The sequence below is a fragment of the Alternaria alternata genome (assembly GCF_001642055.1).
Source record: "Alternaria alternata strain SRC1lrK2f unplaced genomic scaffold CC77scaffold_4, whole genome shotgun sequence".
NCBI classification, from domain to species: Eukaryota; Fungi; Ascomycota; class Dothideomycetes; order Pleosporales; family Pleosporaceae; genus Alternaria; species Alternaria alternata.
Window position 1 is genome coordinate 1,457,649 of NW_017306193.1, and position 22,743 is coordinate 1,480,391.

Here is a 22,743-nt window from a genome sequence, read left to right on the forward strand (position 1 = left end):
GTACATCTTGCTAGCTGTATGCAGGCGTAGTCTACTGTGTAGAACCGGAGTCCGCGGATCGCCGATGTTTGTACCGTCAACTTAGGCTGAGTCGGCGGGTGCTCTTCAGGCGTTCAGCCAAGTACTTTTTTCCAGTTACTTCCCGAATTTGCGTATTGATGACAAACTGCCATGCTTCCTGCAGCGCGATCCTTCACGCCAACGCTGCTCATGATACGTACAAGTCTTCTTAAGACCTGTGGATTTGTCATATCCTGAACAGTTCCCTATGTTGCTGGGACTCCGTCAATGCCTTAGAGCTGCTGGAAAGCTCCATCAATCATACCTCACAAGCTGCGCGTGTTAAACCGAAAAACATCTGATCAGGGTGTACTAAACACGATCAATGCGAAAGCAGAGTGAAGAAAAAAGCCTATGACGCGCGCACGCGATATTACATACTGCAGAATCGATTGCCATTCAAGTGCAGTGCGCCACGGCCATCAATTGTTTCGAGGAGCAGGTCTGCCATCGATTTTTGGGAACCATTTGTTGCTTTAATGTCCCTTCTTACACATCATTCGAACCGACGATGTCACTACCAGAAGTTCATGTTGATCTCCTGAAATTGAATTGTCACTGTGAAATCTGTATCCGCATTATCCATAAATACTAACCAACATGGTCAGCTTCCACTTACTCGTATCAGTCTAGCATCCCAGGTTCGGGAGGTCATCGAGTCCTCATACCTCATTTCGACAAACACGGATCTCCACCACAGTCAACATGCTGCCATTTCTCCTGACAGCCTTCTTGAAGGACAGGATCCTCAACAAGACCTTCTTCGTCTGCCTTTTTACCTTTGTCTCTCTCATCATTTATCTCTTCATCCTCCTGGGCTGCATAAGCAAGGGCGTGGGAATCGAAAATCTGTATTGGGTCATGATATCGCAGAACGGGACTGCTGGTCAGCTACCAGTCGAAGTGAGGATAGGGTATTTTGATACGTCTTTGCCTTGGTTTGGCCCTCTGAGTGTGGACATTGCCGCCAACATTGATTTGAGAGTGGCTGACATACCACAGGTATCTGCGCATCCTTCCCGCCAAATGCCACAATGCCAAACGACAGACAGATTCCTGCACCGTTAGAATGCTTCCCAGGTGACACACCACCGGGCCTTTCCAGCATACCGATGGAGCATCCCGTCCTTTCTTCTGCGCTGACTCTCCAGAAATCCGCTCTATATCCTCTCCCTGCACTCGCTTCATCCCTCTACCTTGTGTCTCTGATATATTATTTCATCTTTCGCGAACGAGGCGGCCGTAACGAAAAGATTTCCAAATTCCTTTTAGGGGTCAGTGCAGCGCTTGGGGTTGCTGGAGCATTGTGTGCCATGTCTAGTGCGAAGGCGTTGCATGAGATAGGAATTTTGCTAGGACATCATGCGGTTGGTGATGGAGAGGGCGAAGTGACGATTCAAGCCGGGAGTTGGGAGGGAGCTGGACTCTGTGTCGCAGCTGGCATCCACTTTTTCATTGTAATATATGCGGCATGTGGAATGCCCGTTTTTGGTTTGGGGTTTGATAGGGGATACATCGGAAAGAGGTTTCTGTAGAACTGAACAAGATGGATCCCTCTGTGGTAGAATAAAGAGATGCGTGCTACGATGGCAAGATCGGTGTCCTGTGCATGCAATCAGTAGTACAGAGATTCGTAACTCGCGTCAATATCCAAATTTGTGCAACATGGGTGACCGAAGATTCCGGGGTTTGGATTGAAGAATATCAAATACTGTCGAGCCCGTTCCCGAGTGTGCCCGCAACACCATGAACGCCTCGCCAAGGAAACCCTCGTGCCTGGGGATGCCGTTGCGTTTGTAACAGAGAAAGCGCTTAGAACTGATCGAGGGTCATGCTCATAGAGACGTCGGTGTTCTCAACCATCTTGGTGAACTCCTCGAAGCTGATCTTGCCGTCGCGGTCTAGGTCGGCCTCCATAATGGTCTTGTCGACGATCTACGTGCACGTTAGACTCGTGCGCTGTGCAGCTACCAGCTCGCCTCATTGTACGTACCTGTTGCAGCTGCTGGTCCTTCAAGTTGCTTCCAACCATCATCTTCAGTACTATGAAGAGCTCGCCGTTGCTGATGTAGCCGTCGCGGTCAATGTCGTATACGCGGAATGCAAAGCGCAGCTTCTCCTCCTTGTTTCCCTTGCTGCTGAAAGCCGAGAGACCAGAAACGAACTCCTGGAAGTCGACGTCGCCGCCACCGTCCTCGTCGAAGATGGCGATCATGCGTGTTGCGAGAGGGTTGGAAGAGATCTGGGGGAGGGCTAGGAACTCGTCGCGCTCAATGGTGCCAGAGTTGTCCTGGGCTGGAATTAGCCAAGCGGTCCAGAAGCCCTACACGTCCTTGGTCGCGCACCTTGTCCAGCTTCATAAACCGCTTCCTTAGGCGGTCAACCTCCTCGCGGTCGACTATGTGCTGTTAGCAAGCATTTCTCAGCCCCGCCAGCGCTCTGTCGAGCACGCCTTTGCTCTGGCCGCCTACGTACAGTTGGACCCGGAGGCTATGTTGTCGAGCAGCCCGGACTGTTGGTTACCCATTTCGGCGGTCGGTCTGGGGTAAGAATTGCGTGGTGGAGGATGTTGGCGTGGCTCAATGTCGTGGGGCTGCTTGGTCGCCGCCGCTAGGGTCCAGCTGCGCTAAAGGCAGGCACCGTTCCCCGACGTCAATCGCCAAGACTGTACATTCACTCGGGCGCATCTGCTGCCTCCAACACTCCTGTCGAGCTTCGCGACGTAGCAAGACAGCAGACACGATGGAGTCGGATATCCCCACCGAGATTGGTTCCGTGCTTCAAGGCGCATCCATCAACCGACACCCATCCGTACGGCACGACGCGAACCCATCGACGGCCGCATCCAAGAAGCAGCCCGTCACCCTCAATGAACACCCAGACCCCGACAGCTCGGAAGTCGGCGAAGATGAGATTCCAGTCAGTGTGCTAGACCCGGTACCGCGACAGAAGACGATGCCCCCACTGCCAGACCTGCGGTTTGAACAAAGTTATCTGAAGAGTATCGAGCAAGCAGAGGGGTGGCAGGGCGTGTTATGGATCACACTGCGGGATCAGGTACGGCTGCAACAAGGCCCAAAACCGGGCAATCCTCCGCTAACCTTTAGCACAGGTCATAATGTGCTTCGCCCAAGGCGTGATGTGGACTCTCGTACTCAATGGCTGGCGACATTGGAACCGTTCGGCCAAGTTCAGTGGACACGGCGTTGGTGCGCGGATACGGAGATGGTGGTGGGGAGTCAACAATTGGTCCATACCAAACGCAAAGTCCAAGTTGAGGGACACCAAGTTGGCAAAGAACGTAACGGAGGTAAGTGTGGCCTTCTTGAAAGTCTGGCGCCGAATGCACTTCTGGAATGTGGACTATTCGCTAACAGTCGCCTAGTACTATGAGGGAGAATTCTCAAGTGCGGCTCAAGATTGAGTGCCACGATTCATAGCATTTGATATGCCCATATCTGCGTCTGAATGTCATGGAGTAGGGCAGACCCTTTGATGGTTGTGAGGTCACTTCAAACACCGCACCTGGCCTTCTCAGTTTATGCTGATCATCAGAACCGTCCTACTAATGTGTCTCAGTCGCCTTATTCGCGTCTAGGCATTCATCGATTGTCACAATAGGATTGCAGCAAGGGCAGTTCTTCCAGTTGACTGCATGTATCTGTTCTACCCTTCAGCTCATACCGTCACATGATAAGCCTATTACGACTGCGGATATTTGCTACGTTACGTGGTTCGGTCGATTAGTGATACTACTCCGCGGAAGCTAACAATGTGGTGTTTGTACGCTTGGTGCGCCGGGACTAGTCGTACATGTGGCACAGCTCTCCTTGCATACGCGGTCGTACTCAACAACAACCTCAATACATTCTCCAGATCTGGTTCTCGCAAGCTCTTTGACGTGGTCGTTTTGATGTTCCCGTTGGCTAACGTTGATCGAGTAACGTGCGGAGTGGTCGACTTACTACAACAATGAGGACAAGTTTCGGGAATGCTCTCGCCCGCATGGGGCGGGCGATGGCGACCCAACCTCGATGCAATCCAAATCACAACATATTTCGAGGATGCTGTATGCAACCCCGACAAGCATCAGCCGCGGGGGAAAATCCCGAGACAAATTTAACACGCGGAACAAGCGCTGCGCGCCTACCAACACCAACCTCCAAGTCCAAGTTGCGCACGAACAATTCAAACAAGTCTCCTATCAAAGCAGCACACCCTCGCATTATACCATCCATAGCGAAGAAAGTTGACCTTGTCGTTCGACCTTCTATTTCCAGCCGCTCTGATCCGAGAAGCACGAAGGAACGTTGTCAGAGCGGTTTTCACAACACGGTCCTAGACGATTTGGTTTGGCCCAGAGACAGCCAGATAATCAGGCTGCCCTCAGGAGCTCAGCTGAGTTACGCAAGACTTGGTCGTTTGAAAGAGGTAGGACAATGCTGGGTCATATTTCATGGCACTCCTGGTAGCCGACTAGGGGTGGCAACTATACATGGTTATGCTGAAACCCATGGCGTCCGCATCATTGCCATTGACCGTCCGGGCTATGGCCATTCTACGCTTCACGGTAGAGGGATCTTAGGCTTCATGCAAGATGTCGAGCATTTGTTCGATTACCATGGCATTCAAGAGTTCAAGGTCTATGGTGTGAGTGGTGGAGGACCATATGCGTTAGGGGCAACATTCCATTTCCCAAAAAGCAGGCTGAGCAAGACATCTATCATGTGCGGCTGTAATCATCCCGACTTTGCAAGCACGGGACTATCTTTGAGAACGAGACTGACGTTATGGCTCAGAGGCAGAGCGTCTTTCCTGTATTCATCCGGCGGTAATTTCAACTACTTCCTCCACAGAGACGTTGTGAGTGCCAAAGGTAACGAGACAAAAATTCTGCGCGCTCGTTTGAACTGACAAGAGGCGGCAAGGCAAGGTCATGAGGGATACAACAATGATCTCAGACTCAAAGTACGACCGTGGGGGTTAGTGATGTCACCATAAGAATTGCATAGGAGTTCTGTACTGACTGCGCACACCAACATCTAGATTTGACTTGGAAAACATGGATGCCAATCCTATAAGATGGTATCATGGGACCATAGACACCAATGTATCATACGACGCAGCGAGAAAGACTGCAGAGATTGCTAATCGCTACAAGCGCAACATTGACTTTAGGGCATATGATGGCTTAGATCATGGGACCATCCAAAGCAAAAAGATTTGGGAGTGTTTAGACTGGATGTTGGAGTAAGCATCCTTAGGAAGTAACTATAGTAGTTATAGAAGGTTTTTGAAAAAGTGCAACTAGGTGTTTCGATCTTAGAGCGTGCGTCTATCATGTCGCGGCGTCGTTATCAGAATGTAGGACGAGCTCTTGCCCAGTAACTTTTTATTTCAATGTATCTATTATCACAGAGTGTGCATTCAAGGTATGTACGGTAACACATGTGGAAGCTGGGATAGAGAAATAATAGTACACACTTGTAGGATTGTTTTGATCTTGGGTACAACTTGTCGAGACGTAGATATGCATAGTACACATCTTTTCTTATGGAACGATGATAATGCTACTAGAATAAAAGGCTTTGACTGGTCTTTCAAAGCGGCATACCGACGATCTGAACCTATAAGTGTTTAGAGAGTACTTACCACTCCGGGAACTAGGGTAATACCGACGCCACGTGACTACGCGCTTTAGCGTTGTGGCGCGTCGCCTCCCAAGACTTCATCATCGACCCCAAAGCATCCGGCTTGACGACATGCTACCCCACATCCAACAATCGAACAGATGAAGCCTTTCAGGCCGCTTACCCTCGCTCGCCCTCGATCAGAGAATGGCGAGCCACCGAGCAAGAAACGGAGAATCTTGTCCAACGCGCTTTCCTCTGGCAGTCGTCAACCTCTCAACACGCTCAATAATCCCGCGCCAGCACAGTTCCTGCCCCCGGGTCTCGACGGAAACTACTACACAGTATTATGGCGGAAATACACAACTAAGAAGAACAAGACGTGGGATGGCGATGGAGTGCTCGCTGTGACAGGTGGTTATGCCACGCTCACGGATAGCGAGACGGGAAAAGAGCTGGGCAAGGGAGTATGCAGCCGGCCGCTACTTCCAGGCTCGGCGCTGTCCGTTGGTGGCAAGGAGATTGAAATTGAAGGCCCCATCGACAAGGCGGACTACCTCGCTAGGCGCACATTGCCAGGCAATGCTGCAGCTGCGCCTGTAGCTCAAACGAAGCACACCGAATCGGGATACAAGCCTCTCTCATCGGAAAAGAAGAAAGCAAGCAAGAAAAATAACGCTGCTGGTAATGGGGCGAATGTACCAGATTACAAGCCATCGGCCCAGCGCAAGCAACAATTCAAGGCCCCTCTCTTGTCAAATACCGTCATGCCTCAACGAAATCCATCGATTCCACAGCCACGTCACGACCCTCACGCGCCCAATGCTCTAGTCATGAAGCGGCCCAAGTCCTGTCCGACCGGAAAGCAGATTGTTGACGTTGTCGTCGACCCAGTCCTCAGCAAGCACCTTCGCGAACATCAACGCGAGGGTGTGCAGTTTTTATACGAATGTGTCATGGGCATGCGATGCGAGGGCGAAGGAGCCATCATGGCTGATGAGATGGGTTTGGGCAAGACATTGCAGACCATAACCTTGCTCTGGACGCTGATGAAACAAAATCCGATATACGATACCTCACCAGTAATTACCAAGGCCCTCATTGTATGCCCGGCTGGCCTGGTCGACAATTGGAAGCGCGAGTTTCGAAAATGGCTAGGCAACGAGAGAGTTGGTGTATTTGTGCTAGACGGAAAGAACAACAAGATCACCAACTTCACAATGGGCAAAGCTTATAACATCATGATCGTCGGATACGAGATGTTGCGTATCGTACAAGATGAGCTGAAGAAGGGTAGTGGTGTCGATATCGTGATTGCAGATGAGGGCCATAGGTTGAAAACCGCTAACAACAAAGCAATGCTTGCAATCCAGTCTCTCAATACTGAGCGGCGGATCATACTGTCAGGAACGCCTTTACAGAACGACTTGGGTGAGTTTTACACCGCAATTGACTTTGTCAACCCTGGACTACTCGGGCAACGAACGGCTTTCAAGCGTTCATTCGAAGTGCCCATCATGCGCAGCCGTCAGCCAGGGGCGTGTGAATCAGAGCTCGAAAAAGGAGAGGCACAATGGAAGGAGCTCGTATCTCTCACCAGTCAATTCATGATCCGACGGACAGCAGAGGTGCTTTCCAAGTACCTTCCACCCAAGACTGAGCACATTGTTTTCTGCAGGCCGACTAAAGGGCAGGCAGAGGCATATCGCGCAATACTGAATTCGCCGACATTCAGAATTGCACTAGGAAGTACGGATATTGCACTACAACTCATCAATGTGCTAAAGAAGGTCTGCAACAGCCCTTCTTTGCTCAAATCATCAAAGGATAATGATGACACGCCATCGGAAATGCTACAGTCGCTTCTCCCTCTTATACCGAGTAAGATTCTCAGCTCAAGTGCTTCAAGCGCGAAGCTGCGACTGCTTGACAGCCTGATTCACCGAATCTATACTACCACAGAAGAGAAGATCGTCATCGTTTCGAACTATACTACCACACTGGACATGATCGAACGACTTCTTGTTTCGTTATCGTACACTTTCCTCCGTCTGGATGGTAGTACCCCAGCTTCCAAACGCCAGGCTCTTGTGGAGAAATTCAACAAGACTCCGAAAACCGCATCGTTCGCCTTCCTTCTATCTGCCAAATCTGGTGGTGTGGGTCTTAATCTTATTGGTGCATCGCGCATCGTGCTGTTTGATATCGACTGGAATCCCGCTACAGATCTGCAGGCTATGGCGCGTATCCATCGTGACGGCCAGAAACTACCGTGTAAGGTATATAGACTCCTCATTCAAGGCGGCCTAGATGAGAAGATTTATCAGCGCCAAGTTATGAAGATGGGCCTTGCAAATGCTGTTGTGGACAACAAAGCCTCTGCATCCTCTTTTTCGCAGGAAGAACTTCGCGACCTTTTCCGGCTAGACGAGCGTGAAGGTTGCCAGACACACGACATACTCGGTTGTACGTGTGACTGTAAGGGCTCACCGGAAATCAAAGCCGAGGAACAGGACGTGGCTGCCGAAGACAATACCGATGACCCAGAAGGAGATCCCTACCCAACCCTTACAAAAGCAAGCCAGGTCAACATTGAGGAACAGGAAGCGAAGATCAAGGCTAGGCGCGCGGCGAAACTTCCCAAGCTCAGAATGTTGATGGAATACCGACATATTGACACCAAGATACTCAAAGAAACGGTGACGGATGAGCAAGGAGGGAACGAAGAAGCAGGGGTCGTTGATGACATGGCGGTGGCGGTGGATGACGACGTATTCCTCGACGTCCTAAAAGAATCGGAATGCAATGTCGGCTTCCTGTTAACGAAGTCGACGTCTTAGATGCATCATATACATGGTATGAGAGAAAGAAAGATTCAAGACTTTTACATGCATAGCGTCGGAGTTCTGGTTCTAGATAGCCCACTCAGCACTCTTAGCCTCCAACAGCTTTTCGTGTCGTTACGATTGAGAGACAGCTATCCAATTTTAAACTCGCTTTGAATATTCTACATGTTAAAGTGAAAGGCACAATGGAGTTCTTTCTCTCTGCTAACACAAGTGAGTTGGTATGATCACACCGGGAGTGGCTAGATCGGTGGTAATGAGTAGACAAGGACGAACGTGGACGGTCGATATCACAGACGACGGAGGAAGCTAGGCCCAATGACTATGTGGTAACATGTGACAAAAAAGTCGATTTAAGATTATGCAGAACAGCATATAGGATGGGTTGATTGGAAACCTTTGAAAACAAGAGAGAACCGGGTATACGCGCCGACATTATAACCTTTTCCATGAACACCATTCCACGCCATCCATAACAAGAGCGACGAGCGTGCGGATAACCAACCAATAGGAAAGTATAAACAAGAAGCGAAGAGCAAAAGAGCTGACAACGTTGAAACGACGAAAGAGTAGGAAATGACCACTAGAGTTCATATACCACCCATATCCACCTCGTTGGACAGAAAATCCGCCTCTTCAAAATCACTTCCGCAGCCTGCGCTAAGCCTACCCTCGATGTGCGATGCATTCACAAAATCCATATCGATGTCATCGTCGCTAATTGTCCTTTGTACTGCTCTTCTCGATTTGGGTTGCGCGAACTGCCTCACCGGCGGCAGCATATTCAGTCCTGGAGGCGGAGTCTCGCTCAGCGGGCTGACAGGCACCTCGTCGACCTCAACACCCATACCCATGCCCTTTGTCGAGGATGAGCCGAAGAAGAAGCTAGTGTCCAATGGCCTGACTTCGTCTTCGTCTTGCCATGAGCGTTTCGAGGGGTTGTGTGGGCGTTGCGACGTGGTGGAGCAGCCACTGTCGGTGGAGGCTGTCGAGGAGAATGGCTGGGTGAAGGTTTCGGCAGGAAGAGGGAAGTAATTGGGTGGTGATAGAGTGGCGGTCGTGTTGTAGAGATGTGGGTTTGTTGTAGGCTGTTCAGCAAAGCCTCCAATCTTGTGCAGACCGCAAAACGGCAGCAGTTCTCGCTGGTGTTGAACTTGGTCTGGCACAGCTTCTCGTGGCGGCTTGACGGCCAATGTGGGTCTCGACATGGTGTTCTGAACCGAGGACAGTTCGGAGACCTTGTGCGTCTTGTAGCCTTCCGGCACACTCTTTCTGACTCTCATTCCGACGCTCAGCAAGCCTGCTTGCACCTGTCCTGGGATGTCGGGAGCGAGTCTCTCCCTGTGCTGCTGCTGCTGTTGCTGCTGATGTTGTGCAGCGCCTCGCGTGGTTTGGCGTCGCGGTCGGGTAATCGGATCTAGGCCCCGCAGATCGTCGTTATCCTCGAAATCGTCCCGCACCTCAAAATAGCTTGTAATGCTGGGTTGGAACTTCCTCTTGCTGCGGTGTTCTTCTGCCGGCGCGTGGCGAGCTTGCATAGCGGGTGTCAAGTGGGTAAGTGTGCGAGAGAAGGGGGGCGAGGTTGGCAGGCAGAGAAAGGCAGAATTATGCAGTCTCGCTGCGGTGGAGAGGGGATCTTTCTGATGCCGCTTCAATGCACGCTCGAGCCTTTGGGGGCTGAAGACGAACAAGGATCCGGGATGACAGGACGGGTGATCAATTTAGATGCTCGACGAGGAACGGCGGGTAGGTTTCGTTTTCTGATTCAGAGCCGATGGAAATAACTGAAGGCGGGAAAAAGCAAGAGGGTCAGAAATGCTCGAAGGCCTGGCCGGATGACGGCAGTTGATGTGGATGAGGAGTCGTGACGCGACAGGCCGAACCAAGAGAGCCAAACGATGATCGTTGACCGGCTTATTCACGCGTTCCCCCACTGCGCATCGCTCACTCTGTAAGCTGTCGATTGTCTGAGATGCAGCGTCGTCCCCAACATTGTGCTGAAACCGCTACATACAGTGTCTCATGATCAATGTCTTGGTGGTACAAAGACATTTGCTTGTCGCGCTTGCCCTCGTTGCTCCGCAACAACACCTGCATGCTGCCTCGTCCAACTTTCCAGACAGCTTTCCTCAGCAAGCATTGCCATCTTCCCAGAATCAAACAGCGCCATACATACGGCTCAGCGTGATTACGTTCTGGATACCGGCATGCCTTATTCCCGTTCACGCAAGCTTACGCACCCTCTACTCAACTCCAGGGCGATCGTCTATTGGATCTGCCGATCCTGATCTGGACCCAATTCCCCGCCACACCGGTGCACAATGCATCATTCAGTCCGAACTATGACGAAGATGCGAATTGGACGGAGAAAGTGGCCTCCATTTGCCTAATAGTACATTGAAAGGAACACCCTTGTTCATAGTCACGTATAGAAACCATTACACCGGTACGCCTTCCCTGTTAGGACACGCTTGCTGATAGAGATCCATAACCCAAATGCATCAAATCTCTCGACTTGCCACGTCCCATCAAGCGCTTGTTTGCTTCTTTCATCATCCTGTCTTACATCGGCCTCGCCTTTACGATGTAGGCACAGGAATGTTGCCCATCTCAACTTCCTTCCTTTGTTGCCTTGCTGCCCACTTATCCGCCATCCAAGTGATAACCGTAACAGCCATGCTTGCGCCTACAAGCAAGAATACAATGAGCGTGCCAATAAGCGCGAACTTGCTGGCTCCACAAAGCGTCTTGAAGTCTCCGTTTCCCATGCCAGCCGGCATAGCGATATCGCCCGGCAAATCCTGAGCAAGCGGTTGCGAGTTCTGCATCTTGCAGGTCCAGGTTTGGATGGTATCAACTTCCGGAGCGTTGTTGTTGAGCATGTGTGCCCAGATCGTCGTAATCAGAGTAAGGAGAAGAGTAGGAAGGAGAGTGGCGAGGGAAAGGAGGGCGCGGAGAGTGTACTTCTGGCGAAGGGCAAGCTGGTGCTTGTCAGTATGCATCCCTACACACAATTATGTTAAGGTTGTTGCTTACCTGAGGCACAAATGATGCGATCAAGAATGCACCACAGAGAACCAGTGTCACGACGGACGACGCGATGAGTGCTTTGGTACCCTGAACGTCGAAATGCTGAGGCCACATCGGTGCCCACCAAGGGTTCGTGAGATGTTGCCTGTTGAAGACATCCAGAGTGTATGCCGAAGTGCCAAGAATACATATGCTGAAGACGACGACGAGACCTGTGATGATGGCCTGTGCCAGGTGGAAAGGAGCGGGGTTGATCTTCATCTTGATCGTAGTCTTGCTTCAAAGGTATTCCTTGTTGTATTATACAAACGCAAAGCGTAAGGTATGAGGGTATAAGAATTGGGTCGTTGAATTGGTGTCAACCAGGAGCACCTCTCTTTCTTGAAATGAAGGACGAATAACGAGATAACGAAAGAATAAGCAAGCACAGAGGGCCTGATATAACCTGAGGCTTTGAGAGAACCTTTGCCTGGGATGATGGGAAACAACTCTGGGGGTGGCACATGCCTTTAAAACGACTTGGTCGCAATTCGGGTTTCAAGCCTACAGAACACATCGTGCAACCCCCTGCAGCCGTCTTCAGTTCGCGTCTCGAAATAGACGAACAAGAGCAAAGAAAGAACGGTAATCTGTCTTGCCGCTGCGACTATCGGTGGAACTTGGGTTAGCAGCGCCGGACTGCTGGGTTGGCGGTGGTGGTGTATTGTTATTCGCAGCGCGTAAGCTGCAGACCAGTCTTAGAATAGTGATATTAACCAGCATATCGTATTGCCGCATTGCCGCATATGTACATTTAGCAGCCCATACCGTTCACTGTGGTCTGTGACCTCTCCACTCAATCAGTGAGGTTGCCGATCGTACCGTGCGTCAGACTCTGTGGCTTGCCTGTGGTTCCACTGGTAACGAAACATGGCAAAGTCAGAGCATGAGCGGCTGTAGTGCGCTTTCATGCCGTCGAATGAGGGTACAGAGTGACCTGAATGCAGGGTCACTAAAGTGTGAAACGCGAATGCGGTGCGGGCGCTTCGAGAGTTCAGGTGCAGATGTTGATTCGCGGGGTGTATAGGCGCTTACGAGTTTATGGTGCTTTCGCGCTATGATTGGCTGTGAGCTTCTCAAGCAGGTAAGAACATGAGATTTCACAACCAGCAAAAATAGCAGTTCAATTTAGACGGTAAGCTTGGTGAATATTCGGATAGACTGATGGGAAGAGTAGATGGCCAAGTGCACTTGGATACGGCAACGATAGATGAGAAGCGTGCTTTGTTATATAGAACTTGACAGTACTGTTGGAGTAGAGGAATTTACAACCCTCATTTCCTGGCAATCCTGCTACCAGTCAATGCGAAATAATACATATGTAGCCGCTGGCTAGGGTATTCCTGATCAAGCTAAAGTATGTCGCAGTGGTACAAAACGCCCATGACCGGAGGAATGGCTCGTACGCGCTTTCATAGTTGACCAGTGAGACCCCCAAAGCCCCACTTCCGCCGCCCAGAACTTTGTGTGTCCTTCGCCTTGCCCTTTTTCGCAGCCTCTAGGGAATGTTCCTTCTCCCATTCTTCGTCGGCCTTGTACGCTGTGATTGCGTGCTCGAGGTTATAATCGGCTTGTTCAAGGTAGAGAAGAGCAACATCGTACCTGTCACGGAAGGTCAGTTTCTGTATCTTTACGATGAATTGAAAGGTTGTAGCGCTTACTCGGCGACCTTGCATCTAACCATGAACTTCCGTAGCTTTGTCTTCTTGATCTCTTCTTCCTCTCCCTCTAGTGGCCTCGGACTAAGACTGACCCCACCTTTGTAGAACTCTCCAGGTATAAGGACCGTTCTACGCGCCGCCAGCAGATGGTCTGCATATAAGTTATTCGTTCGGCGCAAAGCATCGGCGGGTACACCGTATCGAAGCGATAGTGACAAGATCGAGTCGTTGTTCTGATCAACAAAGTGTAGGACATCAGGCGCGTTTTCAGCATCTGAGTTCGTCTTTTCAAGCGGCGGTTGTAGCGCGTTGTGTGCTGAGTATGGCGGTAGTTCGTCGCCGGCTTGCTGCTCGTCTGGTGGCGAATACGTAGGAGGATCGCGTAGGCCATGTGTTGGTAGTGCCGATGGTCCCGTCGATATCTGGCAATATGGACAGTAGTTCTGGAATCTCGGATTGTCCGTCAAGCATCTGGCGCATATGGCACGGTCACAGCAGTCAAGTCTACGCTCGAACTGTGACGGTTTTTCGGTCTTCTCATCGTATGTTGGAGGTATCGACGACAGGAGGGCAGCGCAGGTACAGCATGCCTCAGACATGGTGATATAGTATAGCAGACTTTGGTGTATACTGACAGATTCTAGACTTGGGCTCGTGGGAGATGGTCGGAGGCAAAGTGACTGCCGCTACGTCATGACTAAGACGGTTAGCGATCGCGAGTGCACGTGAAGGCGCGATAGTGCTGAAATGTTAGCTAGGATCAAGCCATGCGCCCAAGACATGGGCTTTCCTCGGCGGAGAAGACATCGTCGGTCTATATCGCGACAGCAAAGTGATGTGAGGACTGGCAGGTGTTGAAGTGTGGCAGCCTGGGAGCGTGGAGCGTGTGCAAGGGTCCGTCGCTGCTGCCAAGTCCATGTCCATTAGCGAGCACACGGACCACGACACCAATTTTCGCCAAACTCGAACTTTTCGCGATCTCCCATCTTCCTTACCGCCCACCGCAATCACACGAGGTATGTCTTTGACCCGAGTGCCCTTCAGAGCCAGGAGATGCACTCGCCGTCGTCCGCAAGGATGAAGGCGACACTGCCTCTCCTCTTCGACAAGAGCTGAAGAACCCTCATGCAAGGGCACTCTCCATGCTCTGGCATCTGGAGGCTAACCACCCACGCGCAGATACCTCAGTCGCCTCCGCCACAGAGAATCTCCCGATAACACCGTCAAAATGGTCAAGACTTCCGTCCTCAACGATGCGCTCAACGCCATCAACAACGCCGAGAAGGCTGGCAAGCGCCAAGTCATGATCCGTCCTTCTTCCAAGGTCATCGTCAAGTTCCTTACTGTCATGCAGCGTCACGGTATGTTCATCTTTGTACTTACATTCGTCGCACGCGCAATCCACCCTGCCTGAAGACGTGTGCAATGCCGCCCAATGTTCTCCGCTAGTAAACCTACATCACCTCTTCGGGCTGATAACTACTCACTGATCTCGACTCCCCACGATCAATGAGCTTTAAGTGTCCGATATATTAACTGCGGAGAACTTACACGTCTTCGGATCCCTTTCATGACGTCTGATGTTTATTTCGCCGCAACATTCACTGATATCGTTATTCAGGCTACATTGGCGAGTTCGAGGAGGTCGACGACCACCGCAACGGCAAGATCGTCATCCAGCTCAACGGCCGCATCAACAAGACCGGTGTCATCTCTCCCCGCTACAACGTCCAGCTCCGCGACATGGAGAAGTGGGTTGTCAAGCTACTCCCCTCGCGTCAATTCGGTTACATCGTCCTCACCACCTCTGCCGGTATCATGGACCACGAGGAGGCCCGCAGGAAGCACGTTGCCGGAAAGATCCTTGGTTTCTTCTACTAGATTACTCGAATTTGTGGTGGAGTGGGATGCAATATACCCGGACTTGGGCAAGCATATGTTTGGCCAAGTAGTCCATCATGGAACGTTAAACGAAGAAATGACAAAAGTTCATGACTGGGATCGCTACAACTCTGACAACGGTGCATGCGATATGAGTTGTCCTTGTGAAATATGATTTGCACCTTTCGCTGTTTTCTTATAATGAGTCCCAATGATACTACATATGCAAGATATCAAAATCCCCATTCGAAATTGAGCTATTAGTAGAGTAATGATCATCACTCAGTATCGCATGTCCATCCTGAATGATTCAGACTATTGATTTCATTAACCATGTACAAGATAAAAACATCAAGTATGCTATCCAGAAAACGCCAGCCCGTGCTTCTACTTTTATGAGCAATCATCAGCCGTAACTCGTAATCCCATCATGATGCCTCTATCGGAGCATACATATGTTCCCCATGAAAAAAAAACTTCCTAAACGCCTATGCTGAAATTCACTTAATATCCTTCCCCAGTTTCACTGAATTCCTCTAGTCGTAAAGATCCATGTCTCCATCAGCGTCATCCAGTTCGGCCACAGCATCGGACTCATCGTACATTTCCGAGTCGTCCTCGCTGTCGGTATGGTTGGGTAGTACCAAGATGTGTCCGTCATCCAGCACAACCCTAGCTGTCTCACCCTCTTTGATAGAACCGCGAAGAATGAGCACAGCAAGACGGTTAAGGACCTCCTTCTCGATGAGTCGTGCAAGTGGTCTGGCACCATAGGCTGGTGAGTAACCTGCCGAGCCAAGGTAATCCCGTACCTCTGGCGTCATCTCGATGCGTACATTGCGGCCGTTCTGGTTGAGTCGCTTCTGGATCTCGCCCAACCTCACATCGACAATCTTCCGGATTTCGCGCTTGGTAAGACGGTTGAAGATGACAATGGAAGAAATACGGTTCAGGAACTCAGGGAGGAACCAGTTGCGCAACGCGCCCATGACCATCTCCTTGGTGGTGGGGTCAATCTTGCCGTCGGGTGCGTTTGGTCGAGACAAGTGTTCAGCACCCAAGTTGGATGTCATAACGACGATGCAGTTCTTTGCATCAACGACTCTGCCTTGGCCGTCGGTAATACGACCGTCGTCCATGAGTTGAAGAAGGACAGTGAGTACTTCTTTGGCAGCCTTCTCAACCTCATCAAACAGGAGGATAGAGAAGGGCTTGCGACGAAGAGCCTCGGTAAGTTGACCTCCTGCATCGTGTCCGACGTAGCCAGGTGGTGCACCAATCATCCTGCTAAGGGAGTGTCGCTCTTGGTACTCGGACATGTCGAATCGAATCATGGCCTTTGCATCGTCGAACAAAAACTCTGCCAGAGCCTTTGTAAGAAGTGTCTTACCAGTACCAGAAGGACCGCAGAACAAGAAACTGGGCGGTTGGTTGGGGTTGGCCAGACCGGAGCGCTGTAGTCGGATGGCGTTGGAGACGGAAACGACAGCCTCCCTCTGGCCAACAACAACTTCTTGGAGATGACGCTCCATGTTGAGTAGCTTGTCCTTCTCTGTGGTCTTCAGCCGTGTGACAGGGATACCCGTCCAGCGAGCGACGATCTCGTTGATCTGATCTGGACCGACAGAGTCGCTCATGAGAGCCTCACCACCTCCACTTGCCTGGTGGGCCCACATCTCAGCATCGGCGCGGGCCTTGTCCCGCTCCAGCTCGCTGATGCGTTGCTCGACATCAGGAATGGCGTAGTACTTGAGGTCTGAAGCAGTCTGAATGTCGCGCATACGCTCGGCTTCAGCAAGCTTCGTCTTGAGACCTTCGAGCTTGAGCTTTTGCTCTTGAATGTCCTTGCTACGACCCTTCTCACGTTCGTACATCTCACGGAGCGGCTTAAGCTCTTCTTCAATATTGGCAGCTTCCGCTCGCGCCTCCTTCAGACGGACCTGAGATGCCTCATCCTTCTCTCGGGAAAGCGCGTGAATCTCGATTTGTAGTTGTCGGTGGCGTCGCTCGAGATTATCAAGCGCTTCGGGTTGCGATTCTCTTGTGACACGGACGGCTGCCGCAGCTTCATCGATCAGGTCGACGGCAGAATCAGGCAGTCGGCGTTGAGTGAGGTAGCGGGCAGCAAGAGTAGCGGATGCAACAATAGCACCGTCCATGATGGTGACACCGTGATGAGTTTCGTAGCGCTCCTTGAGACCACGAAGAATAGAAATAGTCTCGGGGATCGATGGTTCTTTGACGAGAACCTGTTGGAAACGACGCTCGAACGCAGCGTCCTTCTCAATGTACTTTCGATACTCGCCCAGGGTGGTCGCACCGATGCAGTGAAGCTGTCCACGAGCCAGCATGGGCTTCAGCAAGTTGGCAGCGTCCATGCCTCCCTCTCCGGAAGAGCCAGCGCCCATGAGAAGATGGATTTCGTCAACGAACAATACTATCATCTCCTTTGACTCCTCAATCTCCTTCAGGACACCCTTCATGCGGTCTTCAAACTCTCCACGGTACTTGCTGCCAGCAACTAATGCACCGACATCGAGAGACAGTAGTTTGCAGGCTGCGAGGTTGGCAGGTACATCCGCATCGACAATGCGGCGGGCAAGACCCTCGACAACTGTAGTCTTACCAACACCAGGCTCTCCGATGAGGACTGGGTTGTTTTTGGTTCGTCGAGTCAAGATGCGGATGACTCTGCGTGTTTCGTCTTCTCGACCAATGACAGGGTCGATCTTGCCCTCCCGTGCCATTGCTGTCATATCGATGGTAAACTTCTTCAAGTTCTCGTTCTCCTCTTCGGCATCAGCCGTCTTGGAGTCTACCCGCTTTGTGCCTCGAAGTGCTTGGATGGCATTGTCGATTTGCTTTACGTTCGGAACGTTCGACTCGGCAAGGATTCGTTGTAATTGAGCATCCTGGCAAAGAGACTGGATGAGGTGGTCGACGGCAATGAAGCTATCTTTCTGTGTTTTGCTCAAGTCTTCTGCAGCGCGAAGCACCTTGGCCATAGCAGGTGAAGGTGAGGTACGCTCTGGTGGAGGGTCTTGGCTTGGTAACCGTACCATAGCCTTCTTCAGGTTGCGCTCGAAGAGTTGGGGGTCGCCATTCGCGCGTTCGAGGACTTGCTTGAATAGCGGCGGCGGTGGGACATCGACCTGGTTCGCTAGATCTTTGGGCGGATCTATAAGCGATACGGCGAGGTGGAGGGGTGTGAGTTGTGAGTGCGCATAGCCCTTAGCTAGGTCGAAGCTGTCTGCTAGAGCTTTCGCGGCGCGGTCGGTGTATGCGTCAAATGAAGTCATCTTGATTCGTGGCTATTATGTCTTGTATATGGCCCGAAGCCAGAGGAAATAGCGTGTGTCGTGAGCTTGTGCTCAGGATTCGTGTATGCGATGTATTGGTGTTGGGTATCTCTGAAGATCAAAAGAGGTGTTACACAAAGACTCGAGGGATTTATATACGTTAAAGACAATTGTACGCAGTTGTTCGCGAAGAGTCAGGAAGCACTCAGTGGCATCGTGTGATTTCTCGTCATATCTCGAAGCTAGTCGTGGTTTCTGCCCTGTCGGTAGAAGCTTCTGGAGCTTCGTACAGGTTTCCGGTCAGGCAAAGTTGCCCGCCAATCACGGTTACGTCACTTCTACCACGCCTTACCCGATCTGGTCTGGGTCAGTCGCGTCGGCCCAACCGGTGCCACATCAGATCACCACGAGATGTATACCCAACGTTGTTCGGCCTACAATCATCACATCTCAAGATGATTCACTTGAGACATGGGTGGGTCTATGAAGAGCGTGGCGGGATATGACTCCTCATCCCTGGAAATTCGGCCTTCGATGCGAAAGCTCATAGCCCAAGACATCACCGACACGTCAGACATTGAATACCCTCTCCACGTTTGTTGTCATCTGCTGAAGATAGCGCTTGATCATTGTATTCAAAGTCATCCTCACCGGAAACACCTGCGCCTCACGTCTGCCTTTTACCCAACGCATCGTCCCGACACTTCTTCTCATGTCGCATCTTACACACCGTCATGCGATGAGCGTGAACATTGCCATTAATGCATCTACAGTCTACAAGACTACAGACGTGCACGGTCCGAGTAACTAATTTAATTCGTATGCTTGCGCCAAGAATCTGGGGTACGATACCGACAATACGGACATCTAATATTGCTGCCACCAACGCATGAAGAATACTACATGGTCGTCTCAGTGTTGAAAATACGGCCGATGACCTGCTGTGATGAAATCCCAGCTCATATCTTTCTGTAGCTGAACACGGTACCTTCAGCCATGGTGCATATCAGAAATGAGCACTTGGATTACAAAAATGCAGGAGAATCATGTGTTATTTGGACGATTTGATCCGAATAGCCGGGCTTTACAATGTAACTTTTCGACATCTGAGAAACCACCTCAAACTCCTTGACTACTCGCTCCCTCTACTGACCTACTGCTGGTGTCCAGATACCTTTTTCGGCGCCATCGCATACCAGCGCATCGACTTAAACTTACGCACGTTAAACATCCAGCCCCAGTGAACGCCGCGAAGATAGTGAAGTACCACCCACGACCCACAGAACGCATCAACGGATCGATTATAGCCGCAGACGCCGCGCTGAATCCGCCTCGTGCAAGCTGACCCGAGGCATACGCAGTGCTCGGTACTTCGGGAAACACGTCCACGAGGAGCGCGTTCGCAGTATGACTTAGCAGTGTAGCTAAGGTGGAAATGAAGAACTCTAAGACAAGAAGAATCGCAGGGTGTACATTGTGTTGTACTGCCCAACCATAGCCCGTTATAAAGGTCATCTCAGCGAGTATGATTGGTATCATGTTTCTGAAACGGGCGTTTTCGATTGGAAAATCTAGTATATTCGCTGGATCCGCGATCTCAATTTGACGTGCATGATGAGCATAGTTGAAGTCCATAAGCTTTCCAGCTATTGTGCCGCCGATCGTCATACCAGTTAGCGCAGGGAGGAAACTCAGGCCAATCTGCAGCTCGTTGTAGCCGTAGAGCTCCTCAAATAGGACAGAGTGGGCGACCTGAAAGGTGTAGTAGATACCATAAGACGAGGCTACCATACAGAGGATCACAGCAGCGTCTGGATGCCGGATAATGCGTATGGAATCGAAAACTTTTCGAAAAGTCTGGCTGGGCTTTGGCATCGAAGGCCGGTCTTGAATACTCGTAGCAGATCGATCCTCCTGCTCTCTCGAGAGAAAGGATGTCCAAGTACGCCAGATTCCAGTTGCGGGCCTAGATCCGTTCCTAACGATAGCCCTTGACGTTTCTGGTAGTAAAAAGCCAACAAGGAGAAGGCACAAGATGGCGATACCAAGCAAAGCCATGAAAACGCCCATAGGTCCTGTGGACTTCATCGCCAGCGCTCCACCGATGACCGGTCCAAATGCAGAAATACCGTTGCAAGTCGACAACATTGGTCCTAGCATGCCTCCTCGCTCTGACACAACAGCGACGTCAGCTACAATTCCATAAGCGATCGGCACTGTTGCCGACCCGCCGATACTTTGAAATGCTCGCAATACCATGAGAACTGTGTAGCTGTTCTTATTGAGCGCCAGGCCCAAGCTTGCCATCGTGTACGTGGTAACAAGCGCCAATAGTACCGGTCGTCGTCCATACGAATCTGCCAAAGAACCGAATACTCCTGGTGATAGGGCCTGGCAAATGGCGTATACAGTGACTGTCAAGTTGATAGCTTGAACGGATACGGAGAAGTGGGTGCTGAGTGTTGGTATCAATGGAAAATAGATTGTTGTTGTCAACGTAGATATCAGCTGGACGACGCCAAGAATGTAGGTCAGGTAGGTACGGGTATATGCTGAATATGCGGAATATGCTTCGTTTCTTCCTGGTGAGGTTGACTGGTTGTTCTTGGTTGCTATGTCCTTCTGCAAGTTGTCGGTTCTTGGCACCACGTCTTGCATTGGTATGACTTCTGGGGGTAGTGGCATAGTAAATAATAGCTGCAAAGAACTCTTTTCAGATCTCACGAAGTTTGAGCACGCGACGTGCTACTATATGAAGAGAGGAGAATGCGTAGCTCGGACGAGTAAGCGCTTGCTTACTTGACGTTAAGCCGTGCTATCCGAGATGCCCAGATCATCTATGCTACATGATTGGAAGGTGGTAAGGATCCCGCATAGCTGGCAACGTCCCTGCAGCACCGTACCATCCGGCCGCGGACTCATTCCGATAATACAGTACTACCATTCATGATTACACACACCGGACCGAAGATGATCATCTGTTGGATGAATCATGATATGTAGGATGCACTACACACTTCTTTCACAGACTATATGTCCGAAAAATCAAATCAGTCGTTGTTCAAGCTGGCCCTCAACAGCATGATCCTCCTTTCGAGCTCTTCCATATCCCAAGCCCGTAGCTGAACCCACTCTTTCACCTCCTTAGCCATTTCCCACAAGGCACCCTGTTCATCCGTATAACCCTTCTCTTTTGCCTCATCTAACACGCGTCTAGCTTCGCTCGCTGTGCGCCAGAAGCGATGTACATCTGCTGTTTCTGGAAACATTTGCTGTCCCTCACGGTCAACTGTCAACGTCTTGAGATCGGGTGTCAGGCGATGAGCTGGTGTGGGAAAGTAGGGTTGATTGAACAACGAAGTCGTGCTGTTGTACCATTGTTGCGGCTGGAAAATTACCTTATTTCGATGTTGCTCCAGATAAAGAACATTCTGTAGGGCTACTGATGAGAGGCCTCCGTCGTTGTCTTCGTTCTTGTATCCTTCGATGTACGGCGCGTCATATATTGTCTCCATGGCTTGAGTCAAGATCCGTAATGAGCCGCCACTAATCCGTATGAAGAAGACTGAAGAATTTAGATGATCACTCTCGGACTTTGTAGCGATGATGGAAAGGCTCTTGAAAGTTTCGACATCAGTGATAGGTGGCAGAAAGTGGTGTAAGGGTATGTGAGCGTTCGCGAGGACGATAGTGGTATCAAAGTAGAGTATCCACTCCATACGCTGCTCAATCGGCTTCTGAAGTTCCTCGATGATGAGTGATTGGAGGTGAAGGAATTTGTTGAGAGCGCCTCGCACAATCAGCGTACGCAATGTATGTGTCTCATATTTGAAGCACTCGTTGTGGAAGTCATGAAGGGTAAGAATGCGGGCGTTCTGTGTCTTATCGCCAGACTCATAGTACATTGTCGCCTTTACGATCTTCCAGTCTTCTTGCTTTCTTGTAGGCATCCAGAGTATAGAACCGGACTCAAGATCTGGGGAGTTGGTAACCTTGAGCACATTGGGCGCGATGAGATTGGATGTTCTGCAGCTGAAGAATACGCAAATGCCGGCAATGAGCATTAAGAAACAGAAAAATAGCCTGTTCATATGGCGATAGCGTCGCAGCGAGTGGTTAGGCGGTGTCATCGTTGTAGCCTTTGTGTTTGAGGACTTGAGATGGAGAGGGAAAGTAGCGCTTAACTTGTCTGGTGAAATGTCTCTCATAGGTCGCGTAGGCAGAATGTGTTCGAAAGAAAAAACGTCTCCGTCTTATTGAAAGGGATTGACTGGCAATTGTTCGTGAATGTGAGTAC

At 50.7% G+C, this 22,743-nt stretch overlaps 11 protein-coding genes across 11 annotated transcripts; 4 read left to right on the forward strand and 7 right to left on the reverse strand.

Moving 5' to 3' along the window:
* Positions 1-765: 765 nt before the first annotated feature.
* CC77DRAFT_928397 (hypothetical protein) lies at positions 766-1,595 on the forward strand (the record flags this gene model as incomplete). The annotated part of the gene is made up of 2 exons (XM_018534049.1): positions 766-1,012; positions 1,063-1,595. The coding sequence occupies 2 exons, from the start codon at positions 766-768 to the stop codon at positions 1,593-1,595; spliced, it is 780 nt and encodes a 259-aa protein (XP_018389565.1).
* A 277-nt stretch (positions 1,596-1,872) lies between these two features.
* On the reverse strand, positions 1,873-2,587 carry CC77DRAFT_1006327 (EF-hand; the record flags this gene model as incomplete). The annotated part of the gene is made up of 4 exons (XM_018523406.1): positions 1,873-1,995; positions 2,054-2,350; positions 2,406-2,458; positions 2,536-2,587. The coding sequence occupies 4 exons, from the start codon at positions 2,585-2,587 to the stop codon at positions 1,873-1,875; spliced, it is 525 nt and encodes a 174-aa protein (XP_018389566.1).
* A 215-nt stretch (positions 2,588-2,802) lies between these two features.
* On the forward strand, positions 2,803-3,484 carry CC77DRAFT_929601 (DUF1770-domain-containing protein; the record flags this gene model as incomplete). Its single annotated transcript, XM_018534112.1, has 3 exons — positions 2,803-3,117; positions 3,173-3,370; positions 3,446-3,484. The coding sequence occupies 3 exons, from the start codon at positions 2,803-2,805 to the stop codon at positions 3,482-3,484; spliced, it is 552 nt and encodes a 183-aa protein (XP_018389567.1).
* Positions 3,485-5,454: 1,970 nt separating this feature from the next.
* On the forward strand, positions 5,455-8,828 carry CC77DRAFT_649410 (DNA repair and recombination protein RAD26). The gene has a single exon (XM_018532627.1). The coding sequence runs from the start codon at positions 5,852-5,854 to the stop codon at positions 8,528-8,530; it is 2,679 nt and encodes an 892-aa protein (XP_018389568.1). The 5' UTR covers positions 5,455-5,851; the 3' UTR covers positions 8,531-8,828.
* A 298-nt stretch (positions 8,829-9,126) lies between these two features.
* CC77DRAFT_1029020 (hypothetical protein) lies at positions 9,127-10,074 on the reverse strand (the record flags this gene model as incomplete). Its single annotated transcript, XM_018526485.1, has 1 exon — positions 9,127-10,074. One exon carries the CDS (start codon positions 10,072-10,074, stop codon positions 9,127-9,129), a length of 948 nt encoding a protein of 315 aa, XP_018389569.1.
* A 1,041-nt stretch (positions 10,075-11,115) lies between these two features.
* On the reverse strand, positions 11,116-11,827 carry CC77DRAFT_1006330 (hypothetical protein; the record flags this gene model as incomplete). Its single annotated transcript, XM_018523407.1, has 2 exons — positions 11,116-11,517; positions 11,573-11,827. 2 exons carry the CDS (start codon positions 11,825-11,827, stop codon positions 11,116-11,118), a joined length of 657 nt encoding a protein of 218 aa, XP_018389570.1.
* Positions 11,828-13,017: 1,190 nt separating this feature from the next.
* On the reverse strand, positions 13,018-13,865 carry CC77DRAFT_1029022 (hypothetical protein; the record flags this gene model as incomplete). Its single annotated transcript, XM_018526486.1, has 2 exons — positions 13,018-13,207; positions 13,267-13,865. The coding sequence occupies 2 exons, from the start codon at positions 13,863-13,865 to the stop codon at positions 13,018-13,020; spliced, it is 789 nt and encodes a 262-aa protein (XP_018389571.1).
* A 400-nt stretch (positions 13,866-14,265) lies between these two features.
* Positions 14,266-15,264, forward strand: CC77DRAFT_1017747 (ribosomal protein S8). The gene is made up of 2 exons (XM_018524471.1): positions 14,266-14,627; positions 14,888-15,264. Exons 1-2 carry the CDS (start codon positions 14,495-14,497, stop codon positions 15,145-15,147), a joined length of 393 nt encoding a protein of 130 aa, XP_018389572.1. The 5' UTR covers positions 14,266-14,494; the 3' UTR covers positions 15,148-15,264.
* Positions 15,265-15,469: 205 nt separating this feature from the next.
* Positions 15,470-18,681, reverse strand: CC77DRAFT_649511 (heat shock protein). Its single transcript, XM_018532629.1, has 2 exons — positions 15,601-18,681; positions 15,470-15,534 (listed from the first exon to the last, which is right to left on the reverse strand). Exon 1 carries the CDS (start codon positions 18,444-18,446, stop codon positions 15,684-15,686), a length of 2,763 nt encoding a protein of 920 aa, XP_018389573.1. The 5' UTR covers positions 18,447-18,681; the 3' UTR covers positions 15,470-15,534; positions 15,601-15,683.
* Positions 18,682-19,565: 884 nt separating this feature from the next.
* On the reverse strand, positions 19,566-21,104 carry CC77DRAFT_928969 (MFS general substrate transporter; the record flags this gene model as incomplete). Its single annotated transcript, XM_018534084.1, has 1 exon — positions 19,566-21,104. One exon carries the CDS (start codon positions 21,102-21,104, stop codon positions 19,566-19,568), a length of 1,539 nt encoding a protein of 512 aa, XP_018389574.1.
* Positions 21,105-21,316: 212 nt separating this feature from the next.
* On the reverse strand, positions 21,317-22,576 carry CC77DRAFT_1092305 (hypothetical protein; the record flags this gene model as incomplete). The annotated part of the gene is made up of 1 exon (XM_018529625.1): positions 21,317-22,576. One exon carries the CDS (start codon positions 22,574-22,576, stop codon positions 21,497-21,499), a length of 1,080 nt encoding a protein of 359 aa, XP_018389575.1. The 3' UTR covers positions 21,317-21,496.
* Positions 22,577-22,743: the final 167 nt, after the last annotated feature.

Bases quoted from the DNA above. Each gene is read 5' to 3' on its own strand.
- CC77DRAFT_649410 (XM_018532627.1), top strand. From the start codon at position 5,852: ATGAAGCCTTTCAGGCCGCTTACCCTCGCTCGCCCTCGATCAGAGAAT.
- CC77DRAFT_1017747 (XM_018524471.1), top strand. From the start codon at position 14,495: ATGGTCAAGACTTCCGTCCTCAACGATGCGCTCAACGCCATCAACAAC. The intron at 14,628-14,887 runs GTATGTTCATCT...ATCGTTATTCAG, and splicing joins TACTGTCATGCAGCGTCACG to GCTACATTGGCGAGTTCGAG.
- CC77DRAFT_649511 (XM_018532629.1), bottom strand. From the start codon at position 18,446: ATGACTTCATTTGACGCATACACCGACCGCGCCGCGAAAGCTCTAGCA.